Source organism: Corvus brachyrhynchos, unplaced genomic scaffold (genome assembly GCF_000691975.1).
Source record: "Corvus brachyrhynchos isolate BGI_N302 unplaced genomic scaffold, ASM69197v1 scaffold450, whole genome shotgun sequence".
NCBI lineage: Eukaryota > Metazoa > Chordata > Aves > Passeriformes > Corvidae > Corvus > Corvus brachyrhynchos.
The window spans coordinates 102770-121261 of record NW_008235749.1 but is presented as its reverse complement, the minus strand read 5'-3'; the positions used below and the strand labels follow the sequence as shown (position 1 = coordinate 121261).

Below are 18492 nucleotides of genomic sequence, written 5' to 3'. Positions count from 1 at the left end.
CCTGATCCAGAGCCAGCTGTCCCTTTGATGTGACACTGCTGTCTCCGTGCATCTGCCACTCCCTCCTTGTTAGGGGTCAACATTTCTACTCTTTTGCCATATTCTGGTTTCTGGTACAGGTGAAGAAGTGCCTGTCAGTTGTGAATCACTGACTGTGGCCCATCTTTAGCCTATGTTTGCCAAGGACTGTGCTGCTGTGCCACCCGGCACCACTCACAGCAACAGGCCATCCCAGTGTTGAAGTTGATATGCAGGTCCTGTCTCTGAATCCTGAACAAGAACATGAGGACTTTGCCGTAAGAACAATAGAATATGAAAGACCAGCTGGCAAATCATCCTAGGCATGGAATCACTCCCAAAATCGAGCTCTGTCTGTGGGACAGAAAGTGGCTTTGAAGACTTCAGTTTCTTGGTTAGGACAGCCTAAACTGCATCATCCCTTAACTAAAGCACTGCTGTAGATTTCTGGCCACTGATATTTTGACTGTTATGTTCTTGACAGTGAGTTCCTAATTTTATTATGGTTCCCTCCAGTCCCTTATTTTGCTGTTCATGCCTTGATTGCAATCCCTCCCATTCCATCCAAGGTAGGTGAACTCTAGGCCTCAGTTTCTGTTTGGTGGTAGGTTCAAGCTGGAGGGTGTGAGGGAACTCAGCTCAGGAATATATTAATTAAACCTGTGCCTCTGGGATAGTCACTGAGCTGCTGGGTCAATGGACCAGCCAAAGGTAACTCTATTGTGCATCACATCACATTGCACTGTGGGGTCTTTTTATTAGTGAGCCAGCCTTGAAGTTCAGCCAATAACTGTGCCTAGCACTTGACTGAGAGAACTGTTTGGTATGAAAATGTGCACAGTGAAATCTTTAGGGCTGAGAGTGTCTCCAGGCTTATGTGGTAGAACTCAGAGCACCACCCCAGTGCTGCACATTCTTTGCTTTGTGTAGATGGTGTCATTGTTTCTACATTGGGTGTATCTTACTATGATCTCTTCTGCTTTAACAAAATTATTTTAAGGCATCTTGATGTTCTTTTTATGCAAGAAAACCCCGCTGTCTGTTCTCATCAAAGCTCTTTTCTGGCCTAACATTATGTTCTTGGCATGCAGGTTGCATACAGTGATCTGAAACATAATGGTGGTTTTCAGAAAGGTAAGTCCTACTCTTTGCTCTGATTGAGTGATTAGCCTGAGGCACAAAGAGGAAAAAATTACCTTGCCATCATAATTCAGTCAAAAAGAAAGTAGCAATAACCCAGTATCAACAAGGTATAAAATAATTTCAGCCTGGATGAGGGAAGAAGAGGTGTCTTGCCTCGCCAGGCCATGCTCTTGTTGTGCAGGTGACCTCTGTCACAAGGTGTGGCACTGAAACCACACAAGTTACCTCTGGAGTTTTATTCAACACAAATGAGAGCTGTTAGTCTGTAACATTCTTCATTATCTTGTGCAATGTTTATAGATGATTTACACTGGTTGGTATTAAATGTAAGCCACAAAGCATTTTGAGAGGAAAAATAAATATTTTTTTCAGTAAAAATGTTGAAACTAAGACCATCAATGCTGCGGTGTGTAACAAAAGTTGTATATGACAAGACACAGCTAGAAAGTCCACCGACCTACAACTGTGTTCAGTTTTTATTCCATCTTTCTGTTTGAATCTGTATTAGGGCCTGGAGCAAAAGAAGGTGTTCTCAAGGGCCTGGAGTAGGGGAGTATAACCAGGACACTGGTGCAGGCAACACCAAGATGCTGCTCATTCCTAGGAAGGGGCTCACCCCTTCCTCCAGGGACAGCAGAGCAGTTCTTGCTTGCTCTGCAGAGGTTCCAGGTGTTGCCAAGCCTCTACAAATGTGAAGAGAGGAACTGGACTGGATAAAGAATGTTGGTGGGTTTTTTTCCTAAGAGAGGTCATGGATGCACTCACATTTCAGCTATAGCAGGAAAAATATAAATATAAAAATTCTCTAAACAGAGGCCTCTACATTTCTAGGCATCCAGTCTGTACATCCATTTGTTTGTTTTTCTTTTTGCTGGTAAAGTCTATGTTCTCAAGAATCTCTTCTGAGAGAATATCACAGCTCATGTGAAGCTGCCAAGGCAGTTCCCCAGCATTCCCTGTGCCCCTAGCCAGCCTCTGAGAGGTAGTGGAGCTGCATTATTGCTGTCCTTGGAACAGGTATTGCATCATTTCCTCTTGGGAGACAGCTGGGTTTGATGACTTGTCCAAAGTCATGTTCCAGATCAGCTGTGGAGCTGGGAGTAGAATTCAGAGGTCTGTGAATGTTCTGCCGGCAAGCAGTAAGAACATATCCAGATAAACACTGCTAAAGAAATCAAATCACTAAAAAAGGAAGACCAAGAGGTGTTTGCCTGTGAGCTACATGGCATCAAGTATGTCACTGTACTTGACAGTAGCTTTTTCTCCCCAGGGTGATCACGTGTGGCTGGACACTCAACCAAACAGTGAATTTAATGTCCCTATCGGGGCAGTTGTAAAGGAATCTGACTCAGGACGGATCTTGCTGGAGGATGATGAAGGCAAGGTGGGCTATGCTATAACCTTCTGTAAAAGATGAACATAAAATTTAAAAGTGCAAAGTACAAAAGAAGGACCTATTGGGTCATACCAAAGCTCCATCTATCCAGAGGGTCTGACTTTGATAATGTCTGGTAGGATATGCTGAAAGAAAGACTATAGAAATAAGGCAAGTATAGGGTGGTCACCCATCATCTCCAGGTCCAAGCACTAAGAAGATTCAGAGCTTCATGAGACAGCAGTTATATCTACGTGGTTAGGAAATGGAAATGGATGGGCTCCAATCCCTAAATCTGGTGAAGCTTTAGGTGGAAACATCATCCCAGTGAAATCAGTTAATCCCTACCTCATACAATGTTCTGCCTGTGATGACAGAGTTGCACTCTGAACAGTGTTAAAATTGGTGCTGTTCAGAACCCACCTGAATGGCTTCATTCAGTGTTTTTAACCATCTAGTCCTGGGGAGCAGCAAACCAGTTAATTCTTCTAGGCCAGTCACCTGTGTGTTAGAACGTGCTTGCTTGAGCATGTGTTATGCTGAAGCTCACTCTAGTCTAACCCAGCTCTCCTTTGCTTGCCTCTGAGCCACAGCATCACACGTTAAAGTCTGTGCCTTGCCTTTGTCAGGAACACTGGATCACGGCTCGGAACATGCACATGGTGCACCTGATGCACCCCTCCTCTGTCCAGGGGGTAGAGGACATGATCCGCCTCGGGGATCTCCATGAAGCTGGCATGGTGCACAACCTCCTCATCCGACATCAGGAGCACAAAATCTATGTGAGTGCCATGGTCGCTTCCAGGTCACCTCCAGGAATGGCCTCTACATTTAGCAAGTGACTTGAGCAGCCTGTGAGCCTTTCACACGTGAGGCCCTCTGATTTCTTTACTGCCTGAGGGTGCCAAAGAGACACAACATAGTTTTTATCTTCTTTCACTCGAGTACTTTGGCTGTGAAGAAGAGAGCTACCAGCAGCCCTTCAGTCACAGTGCTGGCACAGGTAGTGGCCCCACTTACTTTCTCCCAGAGCAGTCATTGCCACCAGTTACTGACAGTGAACTAAATCCAGCCCATGTTACAGCTTAGTGCTGCTCTTACCTGGAGGATCAGCCTAACTAGTACACAGTGACATGATTTCAATTGTCCCCCAGTCCAAGCTAACATTTACTTGATTTTGATGTAATAAGATCGCTAATGAATAATCTGGATATTTTGTCCATTGAAAGTTTTATCTGTAACTGGGCAATTTGGCATTTTTATTTTCTTTTTTCCTTAGTTTCCAGTTTGTAATATTATAATGAATATTCAAGTTTTTCCATGCTTTGCCTCCCATGTTATATACAGTACTGGAGAGAAGTTGCCTCTTACAACACAGGTGTGATGATATTCAGTGTAAAAAAGGACTGATTTTATAGATGCTGCAGTTATAACTACCAAGGTGTGTGTATAGACCTGTTATATTAGACTCTAGCAGCCTGCAGTTGTTTCATGTAGTTTTTGAACTATATTATTGCCTTGCATCTCCACAGCCTTCAACAGCCTTTGTTTCACTGGTGGTGCTGCATACAAATGTTTCTAAATCACTGTATGAGTAGCACACCTATGACTTGGCCCATTAGCAAAGTTCAGCTACATCTGCACTGGAATACAAAAGCAGCTTAACAAAACACTGCAAAGCACCTTAGGATAACACAAAAGTGCCAGGTCAAATTGGACTTTTGTGTATTTCAGCTTGAGACAGAGAACTGTGATTTGGCAAGGAGATTACACCTAGCATTCTTCCTTGGGCAAAACCCTCCTTATCCTGGGACGTTTAACAGCAGCTGATAGCGAGGAACTGGGCTCTCAGCTCACCCAAGTGCTGCTATGATCTCCCAGGCACCCCTCCTGCCTCTGTTTAGATTTATACTGTGAGTGGCTTTGCTTGCATTCTTGTTTGCAGGTTTGCTGTAGCAATAATGCTCACAACTGTTTTCCAGACTTACACAGGATCAATCCTTGTAGCAGTGAATCCGTACCAGCTGCTGCCTCTCTACACAGTGGATCAGATCAGACTGTACTGTAACAAGAGGATTGGAGAGCTTCCACCTCATGTCTTTGCCATTGCAGACAACTGTTACTTCAATATGAAGAGGAGTAAGAGAGACCAGTGCTGTGTGATCAGGTGATTGGACTCAGAGAGGATAATAGCAGAAATTAAGTCTGGCATGGTTTGGGGCACCTTTGTGGACACAGGAGACCTTCCAAATGGAAGGGCACAGATAAGACTAGAGACAAGAGGAGGGAAATATTTTCTTCCCTTCTTCTTTATTTTCAGTTAGGGCTGCAAAAGGTAGAACATAAGCAAAGGATTTCCAAAGTCCATTGTTTTCCCCCAGAATCTTTGAATGTGGTTGTACATTCTGCAGGTGGTCACTACACACAGAAACATAACACCTGAGCATGTGTGATATAGGGCTATCTCTTACCTTGGAGACAAGATATTTATGTTACATGTAGTTTCTGAGAACAGACATTTCCCAAAGAGAAATAACCCGAAGATGAAAGAAAGCTTTCTTTGTCCTATAAAGAATCCATTTTCTGTTTGTCATCAATGTGAAGAACCAGATAGTCTCATTGCAATAGTATCTGATTATAGCTGAGTCAACTCAGTTGATGTGCTAACACTGGCATTGACAATCTGGTAATGCAATAGAGAAGAAAAGCAAGTGGTCATTTAATTTGCACAGGTACAGAATGTCTTCCATGGATTTGCTTGTTTTTAATTGGTGGGAGGATTTAGTTCTCAGCCTAAGTCTAAAAAACAACTTAAATTTAAGCAGATAAGATGATGAAAGACTCAAATTTTCCAGCCTTCTATGAAAGTCTGATCTACCATTTACAGGGTAAATTTAGTGGTTGGGGTTTTTTTTAAACTAGGTCTGCCATGTTACCAAAAAAAGTAAGGAAGCCTGTAATGATCTTGTTTCTTACTGCAGTGGAGAATCTGGAGCTGGTAAAACTGAAAGCACAAAGCTAATACTACAGTTTTTGGCAGCTGTCAGTGGCCAGCATTCCTGGATAGAGCAGCAAATCCTAGAGGCCAACCCCATTCTGGAAGGTGGGTTATTTAGCAAACATGGCTGATTTACCACATTTACCTCAGAATAAAAAAAAATCAAAACCAGATCTTTGAACCATTGTATCTGCTTAACTGGTAACCCCCCTGAAACACTGGTGATGCACTGTAGATGTTCTCTATACTTCTCTGCCATGTTCCCATGCAGTCCTCAGCAGCCTTGCTCTCACGCTGTAGGAGGAGGTGCCACTGTAGTATGTAACCTGGAACTGCTGGGAGCACAAGAGTCCTTGGGAATGCAGAGCCCAAGGCAAAGCCCCCTGGTTTAGCATTTACCCTAGACAGTGACAAAGTGACTGGCCAAGCATGGATGTATCTATAGGGGAGCCTATAGATACAGCCATGAGACACCCTGAGACACCCATCTTTGTACAGGGATCAACATGTTCCCAGTAAATCCTTCTGGAGGTCTTCAGACTTGTCCAGATCTCTTGGCTGGCCAGATATAGACCACATTTGGATCATTTGAATATGTCTTTTAGGACCCAATTATCTGGATGCACAGTATGCCTGCCCCTCTCTTCAGGAGGCAGACTGAGACAAGACATGCTCCAGTGCTTCTGAGCGCAGGCATTTGGAACACGTGTAAAATACTAGCAGCAAAGTAGAAAGGCAAAAAAATAGGCTTGATGATCATGAACTGCAATAATCCAGGTACTATCTCTGTCCCTTGCCCATCAGCCTTTGGAAATGCCAAGACAATTCGAAATGACAATTCAAGCCGCTTTGGGAAATACATTGATATTCACTTCAACCAAAATGGTGTGATAGAAGGAGCCCGCATAGAACAGTTCCTCCTGGAGAAGTCCCGGGTTTGCCGGCAGGTGAGGGCACTGGCAGGTGTACATTCTGCCTGCTCTTGTGTTAGAAGCTTATCCTGACAAGGCTGTCCATTGGCCTATTTCTTTCTTTTTTAGGCTCCAGAGGAGAGGAACTATCACATCTTCTACTGCATGCTAATGGGGATGAATACAGAACAGAAAAAGATGCTGAATCTGGGCACTGCCTCAGAGTACACTTATCTCACTATGGTAATTATCTCTGCTTTATTCTCCATTATCCCTCTGCCATTTGCTTCTTCCAGTGAGCAATTGCAATCACTAGGAGCTGCAGATGGTACTTACCAAATATGAACAGTGCTTCCCTTAGAGTACCAGAAGCAGTAACACCAAAAGTGCTGTGAGCATCTGTTTCAGACACTTATTGTATTGTCCACCAGTGGGAAGCAGCTCGTGGCATGTCAAAGCTTTCTGTCAAAGTCAGACTTAAGAAACATAAAGAAATGGGACAACATAAAGAATGTGGACAACATCCCCCACTTTCCCAGACACTCAGATTCCAGAGGAATGTAAGGGATCTCATGCCAGGGAGAATGGTAATCAGATATGTGTACTTTAGAGGAATATGAATAAGAATCCTAGTCCTTATATCTAATAAATCTTATATACATAATGCAGGCAGCTGGCATTCAGCGTAACCTCCCAAAATTGATGTTACCATGTCTGGGTTTATGATGCCATTGTGGCAGAAGTGGGATCTTCATAGGTGAGATTTTTGAAAATGGCTAATTGAATGGTTTAGGACATGAAAGCCATGATGAAAATCCTGTCCTTTAGCCTGTGTATATACCTTGTATTACATACGCCAGCTGGTTTGACTTGGGCTGTTCTACAGCTGTGGAAAAAATGCCTCTACTGAAATTAGCTGGAGCTGGGCATCTAATTTCTAGGAAATAAAAACAAGTCTATGATCTGTTTCTGGAGTCTCAAAAGCAAAACCATTAAAGTTGCGGAGATTTTTTCAAATGTAATATTTTCAAAATATCAGTGATCTTACAGCAAAGCTGATGAGTGCAATTAGTGCAATTAATCCATTGGCCATTCCATAAAAAGGCCACTGGGTCAGCAGTAGGGCAGTGTGGTAGTGAGATAGGAGGATTGGATTAAAGGAGAACATATCCATGGTTTTATAAAGGTCAGCTGTTGGCACAAGCTGGCATGTTTACATGCTGTAAACTGACATGTCTGGGAATATTTCATTTTTGTAATTATCATGCTATATTGTCAGAAACATCAAGGATAAAAAAGGCATTTCCCCATCTCCATTAGGGCTGAAAGTAGTTTCTATCAGGAGCAGCATCCTAGGACCTGCTGTGCAGGCTTTGATGAAGGTTCTTCTGATGCTGCCTTGGATGCTTCCATTTGCCTTCCGTTAGGACCTAATATTTTTATTTTGAGCTCTGCCTTCTAGTACTTATCCAATTCAGCTTGCTTTGGTTTGGGATGAGGGCTCTTAATTTTCCATTGACAAGGCAGACAGAGAAAACCAAAGGCCTTGTAAATGACCTTGTAAATGTAGGTAACCTTGTCAAAGCTTCCTGTCCTTTTATGCTCCAGAGCAGCCTTCCCCTCAGCTTTTCCTTTTGGCATCCCCAGCATTCAGTCTAGCGCTGGAGAAATGCATTATTGAGCCCTCTGTTAATGGGTACTTTTTGAGAGTAAAGATGAAGGAAGATACAACCATGGGAAGAGGATATAGAATGTCTAAATAGGTTTTTACCTTGCGTCCTTGTGGACTCACAGGACAGCCACCCTGTGTACAAAGGCTTGTTAGTCTGCAGGTGCTTTCTTCCTTGTCTGGGTAGCAGGAGGATCTTCCTTACCTGTCAGTGTGGTGCTTGCAGGGCAACTGCATGTCCTGCGACGGCCGGAATGATGCCAAGGATTATGCCCACATTCGCTCGGCTATGAAGATCCTCATGTTCTCAGACTCTGAGCACTGGGACATCAGCAAGCTGCTGGCTGCAATCCTGCACCTAGGGAATGTAGAGTTTCAAGGTAAACTCAATATTGCCTGTGCTTACCCTTCCTCAGGCTCGATGGTAAAGGTGCTTCCCTTGGGTGCTTCCTGCTTCCACCTGCACAGATTAGGTTGTGCTGCTCTGCCCTCTATTAACAGGTCAACAGACTTGGAAAGGCAGGCAGATAAGCACCATGAAATTCTGATATGTGACTCCACTGCCAAGTGTTTTGAAAAACAGTATCTTATTATTATTTTGTCATGCTGTCAGGTCTCCATGGTTGTACATAGGCCCTTATCACACAAACTGAAACAACAGAGTATAATGCCATGTTACATTTGCTGATTGTTGTTCTACACAAGCCAGAGGACACAGGAGTGATGTTTGCCATGGAGATAATAGCAGTCATGCTCCTGCTTAAGTCTGCTGACTACTCACCTGCATAGGTGCTCTTCTGGTATGGACAGGCACAGTGTGATACCCACCAGCACAGGCCAGAAGCTCTCACATTTTAGAAAATAACTCCTTGCTTTGTGATACAGAGGGCCTGATACAGTGATGCCAGCTGGATTCTTTGGATTAATGCTGACTACTAAAATTAGAGATTTCTTTTATTCCCCTTTGTTGTCTAAATTTCCCTCAAGCCAAATACACAGGAAAAATTATTTCCAGAAACACATTTTCTGGAGTCAGATATCACTTCCCCAGATCCCCAGTAGTAGCTATTTTAAATGAATAGCCTTGTCAGTTTGGCTGCTGTTTTTAGCCTGATGTTCTAGGCATGAGAGCCCTGTAGATCCCAGGATCCCTGGGTGAAATCAGGACCCTCCTTGGTAAAATCACTGAACCCATCAGTTTCAAATGAGAACTGAATACCTTGCCACACTCCCAGTGCTGTGGGGTCACAGAAATACAGCTATATTAACAACAGTGATGGTACCCCCTGACACTGGCTGTTTCTTCCTTGCAGCGGCCGTGTACGACAACTTGGACTGCTCCGATGTGATGGACTCACCACACTTCTCCATTGCCACCAAATTGCTCGAGGTAATGGACTCTCATCTTCTCTTGCTGGTTCTCCCTTCCCCCTTGTTCCCTGAGCACACTGGCAGAGCACATCTCTGGAGTGTATGTAGGAACATACATTCAACAGGCATGCCCCCTCTCTCGCTGACACTCCAGTCATGCTGTTGCAGATGTCTCTCCAAGCCAGGAGATCTTTAACTGGGACAGCAAGTTGCCAGTGGATGCTGCTAGACATCAGGAGTTTGTCATAGCCCTCCTCCTGATACAAACTTTGCTGGATCTCCTTTATTCTCCTGGAATGACCAGGCTGCTATGACTGTTTCTCCAGGTAGACTCTAGTGAACTCCAGAACAGCCTCACAAACCTCTCCATCATTGTCCGAGGAGAAAGTGTGTCCAGGCCTCTGAACGTGGTTCAAGCTGCTGACGGGAGGGATGCCTTTGTGAAGGTACTGGTGCTCATGGCTTTCTTGTTTAAAGACTGGGGATGCTTTCAGAACTGTCTTTCTTCCTGGCTGAGGAGCCTTGTGTGATTGACCTTGAGGGCTCCAGGCCCTTGCAGTTCTCAGGCATAGCTTGACAGCACAATAGCAACCAGTAAGTTACATCCGAAGTCTCTAATAATGTGCTCCAATTCCTCTTTCATTTTTTTTCTCAGGGTATATATGGACGGATTTTCTTGTGGATCGTGAACAAGATAAACTCAGCCATTTTCAACCCAACTTCTCAGAAGCCTAAAGACAGACGTCAATCCATTGGACTGCTGGACATTTTTGGGTTTGAAAACTTCAGCAACAACAGGTGGGAAACTTCAGATGCAATGCAATAGGAAGCTGAAAAGCTGCTGATGTAAAGGGAAAGAATGAAAAAACAAACAGACACATGCTCTTTCAACATCATCCTGATTCTCAGAAAAATGGTGAAAATTTCATTACTGGGTTTTCCCAATTATGATCATGCAGATTCCATTTTCCTTCAGTCTTGATCATATTTCTGCCTCCTTCCCCAACCTTCATTTTAGTGCAGCCATTGCACTAAATGTCTATTCCAGGATGCACATGTCTATTCCAGAACCTGAGGAATCTTCTAAGGGGAGATAGCTATGGAGCTACTGTGGCAGGCAGCCACTATGTGAGGATGTAGTATATCCCTGTGTCTCTGTACCAAACTTTCCTGTTCCACAGCATTTTACAATGTCTCTTGGGATACATTTGGCATGTTGTACAAACAAGACTGTGTTGTGTTTCCCATTTCAGCTCATGCTTACATCTTTCTCAGTGTTCTCCCATCCCTTTTTTTTTTTTTTTTTTTTGACTGCTTCATTTCTGTACTCCTAAGGGCAGGTCAGCTAAGTCCCTGGTCCCCTGGTCAGCACACCACTGTGTCACTGCGTGTCACTGCTGTCTCTTCCACTGGTGTTTCCATTCCCAAAGCACCGTTTCTGTTTGCCCTTCTCTCTGGGGGGACAGCAGCTCTCTCAGTTGTCAGGTACCATCAGTTCTCAGCAAACCATCAGCACATACTCTGCAATCTTTTGCAATCCATTTCAACTGATGCCTCTTGCCTTCAGCCAGATAATATTTCTCAGTGACTTTAGGAACAGAATCTGGGATCTCTACAGTCTGTCTTCTATCTTTTGTGTTCTCTCCTGTTATTTTGTGCTGTTCCCCAGGGTCTGCACTCCGCATGGGTCCTCACTGTGGTGAGCACCCCAGAGGCCCACACAGTGTGCCACAGCAAGTACCAGGTAATGATACTCAGGTGCAGCATAAAGGAGTAACTAACAAAAGAAGCAGAAGTGCCACTGCAAGCAGAAACATGTCACATGCTCATAAGTCAAGCAATTTTCACAGTTACATGTTCCCTTTATCTCTAGAGTTTCTTGAAACACTTAAGAGATCTTTTCTTGCCTACTAAGCAACATTCAGGCATCAGCTGGCTCATTGCTGCTGGTCTTTGCCACAGCAGAAAATGCCTCCCTTGTATTGCTAAGATTGGCAACGTGCAGTGATGGTGGTCACCAGCACTGTGGAATATGGCAGTGGTATATCTGGATATGCCTTTAAAGCAGAGGCTAAACAAATAGCACAGACCAGTGCAGCACTGGCCAAGGATGACCATGGGCTTTCATCTTGTCCTTCCCCAGCTTTGAGCAGCTGTGCATTAACATTGCAAATGAGCACCTTCAGCAGTTCTTCGTGCACCATGTCTTCAAGCTGGAGCAAGAGGAATACCTTGCAGAGCATATTGCCTGGAACAACATTGACTTCACTGACAACCGCCAGGCTCTGGAAGTCATTGCACTTAAGCCCATGAATATCATCTCCCTCATTGATGAAGAGAGCAGGTTCCCCAAGGTAAATTTCTGGTTTCACTTGTAATCCCTGGCTTTGCACACAGCTCACAGGTGACATTTGGGTTTAGACACACAAAAGTGCAAAAGTGGCTTTCAGATACGTTAGAAGAGGCAATATCTTCTCCCCATAGATGTTTCTTTCAAATTAGCTCACTACACGACTGCTTCACTCTCTGCTGGAATGTGCTCTTCCTGGTGCCTTGCTGTTGAAACTCTTACAGCTGTTCCAGACAGAGAAAGAAGGAGTCTGCATCATTTTACAAGGGCTTCTTCAGAAATCTTTGAAATAGTTTATTGTTTGAGTATTGTTCTGCTGTTGGTCTAGACTGCAGCTTGCTCTTTCTTCCCCTTGCTGACAGACTCAATTCAGCAATGTCACCATTGTGAGAAACTGAAGGGGAACTACAGGCCTGGCCTGGCAGCTGACTTTGGTGCCAGGGAAAGTCATAAACAGATCATTTAGAGCACCATCACAGAGCAGGTACAGAACAAGTTGATCAGGCCCAGTCAGCAAGGGCCCTGCTTTACTCACCTGATCTCCTTCCATGACAAGTTGACCTACTGAGTGCATGAGGGAGATCCTGTGGTTGTTGTCTGCCATGATTCTGTGATTCTGTGAAATGTTATTCTGCAAAGGCCAGTCATCTCAAACAGAAGAGCAGAGATGAAAGTACCATTTGATCTCAGACATCCCAACAGAGCATTTGCATAGTCTGCAGAGCATGGTGAGGCTAAGCTGGAGTGTTGGTGCAGAAATCAGATGACAATGGAGGGTGTCCAGAAAAGCAAGCCCCTGCCTCAGCTCATCTGTAGTCCTTCAGGTAACAATTTGAGAGGATCATGTACAGGCAGACAGCTTTCCCCTTTCTTGCCTAAGAAGAGGGTAGTCCCACAGTTAGATCAAGAAAACACCTCTTCCATGATTCCAGGAGCATGTGACTTCTGAGAGCACAGCCCCCACTGCCCTGGGCATGGGCCAGTGCACAGAGCTCACATGGCCCATGAGGGGATGGCATCATGATGGCACCCCTTGAAGAGAAGCACCCAGCTGATTGGCTTGCCTCTGGAATTCATGGTCTGGGCCTGCTGACTGGGATCTGCTCTGGGATTCTTCCAGGGATCTCTGAGTCTTGCACCAGCTGAGGAGTGCAAGAACAACTGTGTCTGCCCAGGAGAAGGAGCAGGCACCCCTTACAGCTTCCTGGGTAGGAGGGCATGAGAAGGTTGGTGGGGGCCTTTGCTTGTGAGGTCCAAAGATCTGGTAAATTCTAAGTGCACCTGGTGACGTTAGTAATGCTACGGGGGCTTGTGTACAGCGCTAGAACACCAGGCCCTGTGCTTGATGGTGTGTTCTGTCATGATGCTTGAGACAGGAGTCTGTGTAAAAGGGAAGATACTTTTGGCACTACTTTCCTCCAGATCTATTCCACACATAAGGGCAGTATTTGAGCTTTTGTTATCTCTAAGCACCACTTCTGTTTGTTTGCTGAGCACAGACCAGTGGTGGGGACAATCTGCTTAACCATCCTTTTTTACTTATGTTTGTTTCTAGGGCACTGATGCCACCATGCTCGTCAAAATCAATTCCCTCCACGGTAAAAGTAAAGTCTACATCCCACCTAAGAGTGTTCATGACACCAAGTTTGGCATCAACCACTTTGCTGGGGTTGTCTTTTACGAATCAAAAGGTGAGCCTATCTCTGCTGGATACGGAGGGTAAAGGGAATATCCTGGAGAGCCACATATCCACCTGCCCTGGATATGTGGCTCTCCAGAGTAATGCTGATCTGAAGTTGATCAGAAGGTCAGGAGGATTACTCTAAACCAATCTGCAAGTTACTGTAAATTAAGTGGATTTTAGCTAGACAGAGTGGTGCTAGAGCCAGCAGGATGCAGAGGTGACAGGCTAATTTTGTTTCCATCCTATAGATTTCCTGGAGAAAAATCGTGACACACTGAGTGCTAATGTAATGCAAGTGGTCCATTCCTCCAAAAACAAATTCCTGAGAGAGATTTTCCAGGTGGAAACAACCCCACCTAGTCTGGGACGCGGGACCATTCGGCATCTTGGATCTGACCAGGTCTACAAGGTTGGCTTACTGGCACTGTCTTGCAGAAACAACTCATTTCTCCTCCCTCCTATAAAGCTCTGGCTGTTCTTGACGCTCTCTTTCTTTTGCACTGTCTCTGCAAATCCCTATCTCTTTCATTCAAATTGTCTCTGCCAAGGGGGCTGCAGGAAAAGTCAGGGTCTGGTGTTCATGCTGTAAACAAGTGCAATGTCAGCCCTGCCTCCCAGGTCTTCATCCCTGGACATGTGTGTAGCCATGCCTGCAGGCTGTCTCAGAACCACGAGTCATGATGCCTCCCCACATGTTGTCATCAACTGGATGTCACTTTGGGCCAAAGTTCATGATGGGTCATTATCAGAGACTCCACTGTGCCTGGTGTGTCTGTGCCTAGTGAAAATAAGGGTGTGAAGTGCAGTGGACTAGAAACAGTGTGGGGCACAGTTCAGGTTTTCTGTCCTGCTCCAACTTCCACATACCTTGATTTCTGAACATTTAACTATGTAGTGTCACCAGTATGTGAAGGTACTTTTGCTTTTATTGTTTACATATTTGATTTTTCCTGTCAGGATACAGAACAGTCAGCTTGCTATCTTACCTACTGTCTGTCTATTCTCCTAGCATTTTCTGATCTTGTCCTTTCTTCCTCCGTCTTTGTCCCAGTGTGGCTTTCTGCTGTCCAGAACACCTGGCCACGCACAGGTAAACATCCCAGGGGCAAAGAATGTCAGAAGTGGTATAAGCAGCAACAGAGAGCTGGCTTTGCATCTCTTAAATGCTATGAATACCTCCAGATTAAATATCCGGTGTATCTACATTGCTCTAATACTCTAATGGGTCTTGTCCCTATAAATAAGGCTGAACTATTGAAAAAAAAGTATAGCAGCATGTCAAGAAAGGAAATACCAAATGTGGGCTACCCCATGTCAAAATGCACAGAAATTAGCTGTTGATGCTCAAATAAATGGGACCATCATTGGGAAGCCTAAGAAGCCGGCTACAGAAAAGAACAATGAATGATGTGCCAGAAAACACTTTTTTGTCCTGAGATCTCAGAGTTCCTTTCCTGACACATCACAACAGAAAAGTCACCCTTAACTCAACAACAAATTTAAACCCTGCTTTAACAATGTTGTATGTGTGAGATCATGAAGGCATGAGCTTCAGCCTTGTGTGGCCATCCCACTGATGGTACAGCAGAAAGAGTCTGAGAGTGAAAATCACTTTTAACTCGTACACAGCTAAAATATATATATGCTGTTATCATACCCACTTTGGATGCTTGCTAGCCCTAAGATGCATCAGAGCTGCAATGGCCATCCCACTGATGGTACAGCAGAAAGAGTATGAGAGTGAAAATCACTTTTAACTCTTACACAGCTAAAATATATATATGCTGTTATCGTACCCACTTTGGATGCTTGCTAGCCCTAAGATGCATCAGAGCTGCAACGAGACATTCCCAGGAGCTGTTTTCCAAAGACATGAGTGATTGATCACTGGAGGGCAGCCTTGCCCTGTAGCTAAAGCAGAGGGTGGAAATCGGAGTGTTCAAAAGGGCACTTTAGATGTAAGAATAGCAGGATGAGGTACCCTAAAGACCATGGAAGTGAGGGGAGCCACTCAACTTTAAATTATTTACTTAGAAAAATATTCCAACAACCCCACAATGGACCAAACCCCACCAAACAAACAAACAAAGCAGCTGTGTTGTGCTGCAATGATCAGCTCATTGCCTGTATGCAAAATGCCAGTGGAGTCCTTTTGTTATTTGGAATCTGTACTGTTGTCACTGTAATTTAATTTGCCCATACTGAGATGTAGAAACTTAGGCCTAATGTGGTGATCTGCGTGAAAGACACAGGTGTAACTGTGCTGTCAGAGAGGCTGGGGAAATCTGAAGTACCTCATACATTATCCTCCAGTAAAAGTTTGCCTTTTTACTGCTTACTGTAGTATTAATGAGCAAGGCTAGTCCCTAAGGAATGGGCTGTTCTGGATCTTTAGCATTCCTAGCTATGATGGCAGCAAAATGTCTTGCCTGGAGTTTATTCCTGCTTTGGGAGTGGCTGTTTCTCACCAAGCTTTCAGGCACATCCCCAGGAATCACAGCTTGGCACCCAGGCCTGGCACTAAACGCAGCCTTGGCTGGAAGAAAGAGGCGCATGTGGGCTTCTCTCGGTGGAATTACTTCCACCACAGCCACCCCCATTGCGAGGACTTAGTGCCCAAGTAGGTGAAAGCACTTAGTGGGGGGTTTCTTTACAAGAATAAACCCCAACTAATAAGGTGCAGATGGCCAATTTAGCTCCCATGTAGGTAAATAATGTTTTTCTGGTGGTTGTGTGATACTATTACGTTGTACAAAAATACAAAGGCTTACTAATTGGCCTCTGACAGTGAATGATGTTGCAGTCAGCATGTGCTTTCTCTTCTCAGGGCTTGGATACCACCAAGCGGCTCTCGACACTGGGAGGACAGTTCAAGCAATCCCTGGAAAAACTAATGAAAATCCTTGAGCAGTGCCAGCCATACTTCATCCGCTGCATCAAGCCAAATGACTACAAGAAACCACTGGTATTGTTCTAACAATAAGAAGTCTTGCCTTTGATAGAGTTTGTAATGAGAAAAGGCTCTCAGTTGCTGTGTAGCATTTTGTAGCTGTACTTGGCTGCATCCAAGAAGAGCTGGAGTACAGGCTATTCCTGCAATAAACATAGTAGGAGGATATAGCTTTGTTAATTTACAAAAGCATCTCAAAAAAGTACCATAGAGTAATGGATAGCAAAAAAGCAGACAGGTGTATTCCTGAGCAGAGTTACAGAAGCCTTTTCGGTAAAGATAAAGACGAAACTGAAGACTTTGTAACTCCTCAACAAAGGGACAAAACAAAAAACATGATCAACAATGATCATACTATGAAATAGCCTGAGAGAGAATAGGAAAGCTTTTGGACTTTGTGAGAGGGGTGATGTGGCTTAATCTGACATTACAAGAGAAGAGAAGTCAGTTTGTCATTAGGACACGTGGCTGGAACTCGGGGGATTTTCGACCTGATTCTACTCTAAAACTTTGTATGGTGTTGGTCAAGTGAGTTAAAAATTTTTGAAGCACTGCATGTGGCTTAGTGAGCCAGTTTTTAACCTCAGGCAAGATTAAACAATAATAAGAAGAAAAGAGCAGCATGCCTGCTGTGCTTTGCATGGCATGCCCAAAGGCCTAAGTTGCTACTGCAGTTATTCACCCCTGCAAAATTATATGATCAATTCACCATTCATCTGAAATTACAGTTCTAGAATGAAAAATGGTAGCCAGACTGAAGTTAATGGACTGTTTTTACTGCTGACATACACAAATTTGGTAGAGCCATTGGGGTGACTTGTTTATGCTTGTAATGAACTAATTTAGTGCACTAAAGAAAAACACAATTTAAAAAAAGCACAGTAGGCCATTTTGCAGGCCCTCTGAGGCTGGAGGGTAATGGACATGTTCTGAGAGATACTGCATGTGTACCTTCTTTCAGTGCTAAGTCTCCTCATCTGCTTTCCCTTTCAGTTGTTTGATCGGGAACTATGTATCAAACAGCTGCGATATTCAGGGATGATGGAGACCATTCAGATCAGGAAAGCTGGGTACCCCATTCGCTACAGCTTTGAAGAGTTCTTTGAGAGATACAGAGTTCTTCTGCCATGGTCTCTTCGACAACAGGTGTGCAAGCAAAAACATGATTTAAAGCTAATCTAACTTTTCCTTATGAGGCTTTGGTCTTTCCCCTGCCAGAAAGGTCTTGAATTACTGCTGGCAGAGTTGAGAGAGCTGTCAGCACAGAATTAAAGCTAAATACTTAAGTACTCCCTTCGACCTTAACTGAAAATGCAGAGTTGCTTTGAGGTCCAACTGTCCTTGGCCTGCTCCATGCAGACATCCCAGGCAGGGTAACATCCCCATTCCCATTGCCCTCAGATGTTTTTTTTCCATAATCACACACTTCTCAGGTCTCTGACAGCCTCCTCACACTTTGACTCTGGAATGCAATCACGTTCCTCCTCTTCCTGACCATTTGAGCTGAACCACTTTGATTCATTCTACTGTCAGCCCAGAGGTCTGCAAGACCTCATCTGTTTCTGTTCTTTGCCCTTTGGAATGCAGGGCAGTAGATCCTTGCATACTACAGCTGCTGTGTTTCACAGCCAATCCCTAACATCATTATGCTTTTGCACATCAGCTGAAGAATGATGTTCGACAGAGCTGCATCAGCATCTCCAAAGAAGTGCTGGGCAAGGATGAAAGCTGGCAAGTTGGAAGGACCAAGATTTTCCTTAAAGTAAGTAAAAAGGACAGTTTATTGTCTTTTCTCATGAAAGACTGGATGCTTCACAATACAGCTCGGTCTGCTTGTGCAAGGAGGACTGGGTTATCTTACCAATTCTTCCTTGAACCTGAGGGTGGATCTTTGTTCTTGAAAGCCAAATAATTCAATGAAGGGAGTTTGGTGTAGGAGAGGCTGAGTTCTTCTAGCTCTCAAAGACGAAAGGTGAGGTGAGGCGTTGGCCTGTTTCCCCCCCTCCCCCTGCCATGGGCAGCT

General features: G+C 44.3%; 1 protein-coding gene across 2 annotated transcripts in view; it reads left to right on the top strand.

The window, feature by feature from the left end:
• Window positions 1–18492, top strand: part of MYO7B (myosin VIIB) — a 55619-nt gene that overhangs the window by 5895 nt on the left and 31232 nt on the right. For both annotated transcript variants that reach the window (XM_017725949.1, XM_008644357.2), the window contains exons 2-19: window positions 1110–1152; window positions 2432–2545; window positions 3166–3318; window positions 4519–4703; window positions 5518–5639; window positions 6339–6481; window positions 6575–6688; window positions 8341–8494; window positions 9428–9504; window positions 9812–9931; window positions 10141–10283; window positions 11629–11839; window positions 13391–13526; window positions 13768–13928; window positions 14571–14609; window positions 16347–16484; window positions 17463–17615; window positions 18133–18231. In XM_017725949.1, coding sequence (XP_017581438.1) covers window positions 1135–1152; window positions 2432–2545; window positions 3166–3318; window positions 4519–4703; window positions 5518–5639; window positions 6339–6481; window positions 6575–6688; window positions 8341–8494; window positions 9428–9504; window positions 9812–9931; window positions 10141–10283; window positions 11629–11839; window positions 13391–13526; window positions 13768–13928; window positions 14571–14609; window positions 16347–16484; window positions 17463–17615; window positions 18133–18231 — 2280 coding nt within the window. In that variant the 5' untranslated portion in view covers window positions 1110–1134. The remainder of the gene's footprint in view (window positions 1–1109; window positions 1153–2431; window positions 2546–3165; window positions 3319–4518; window positions 4704–5517; window positions 5640–6338; window positions 6482–6574; window positions 6689–8340; window positions 8495–9427; window positions 9505–9811; window positions 9932–10140; window positions 10284–11628; window positions 11840–13390; window positions 13527–13767; window positions 13929–14570; window positions 14610–16346; window positions 16485–17462; window positions 17616–18132; window positions 18232–18492) is intronic.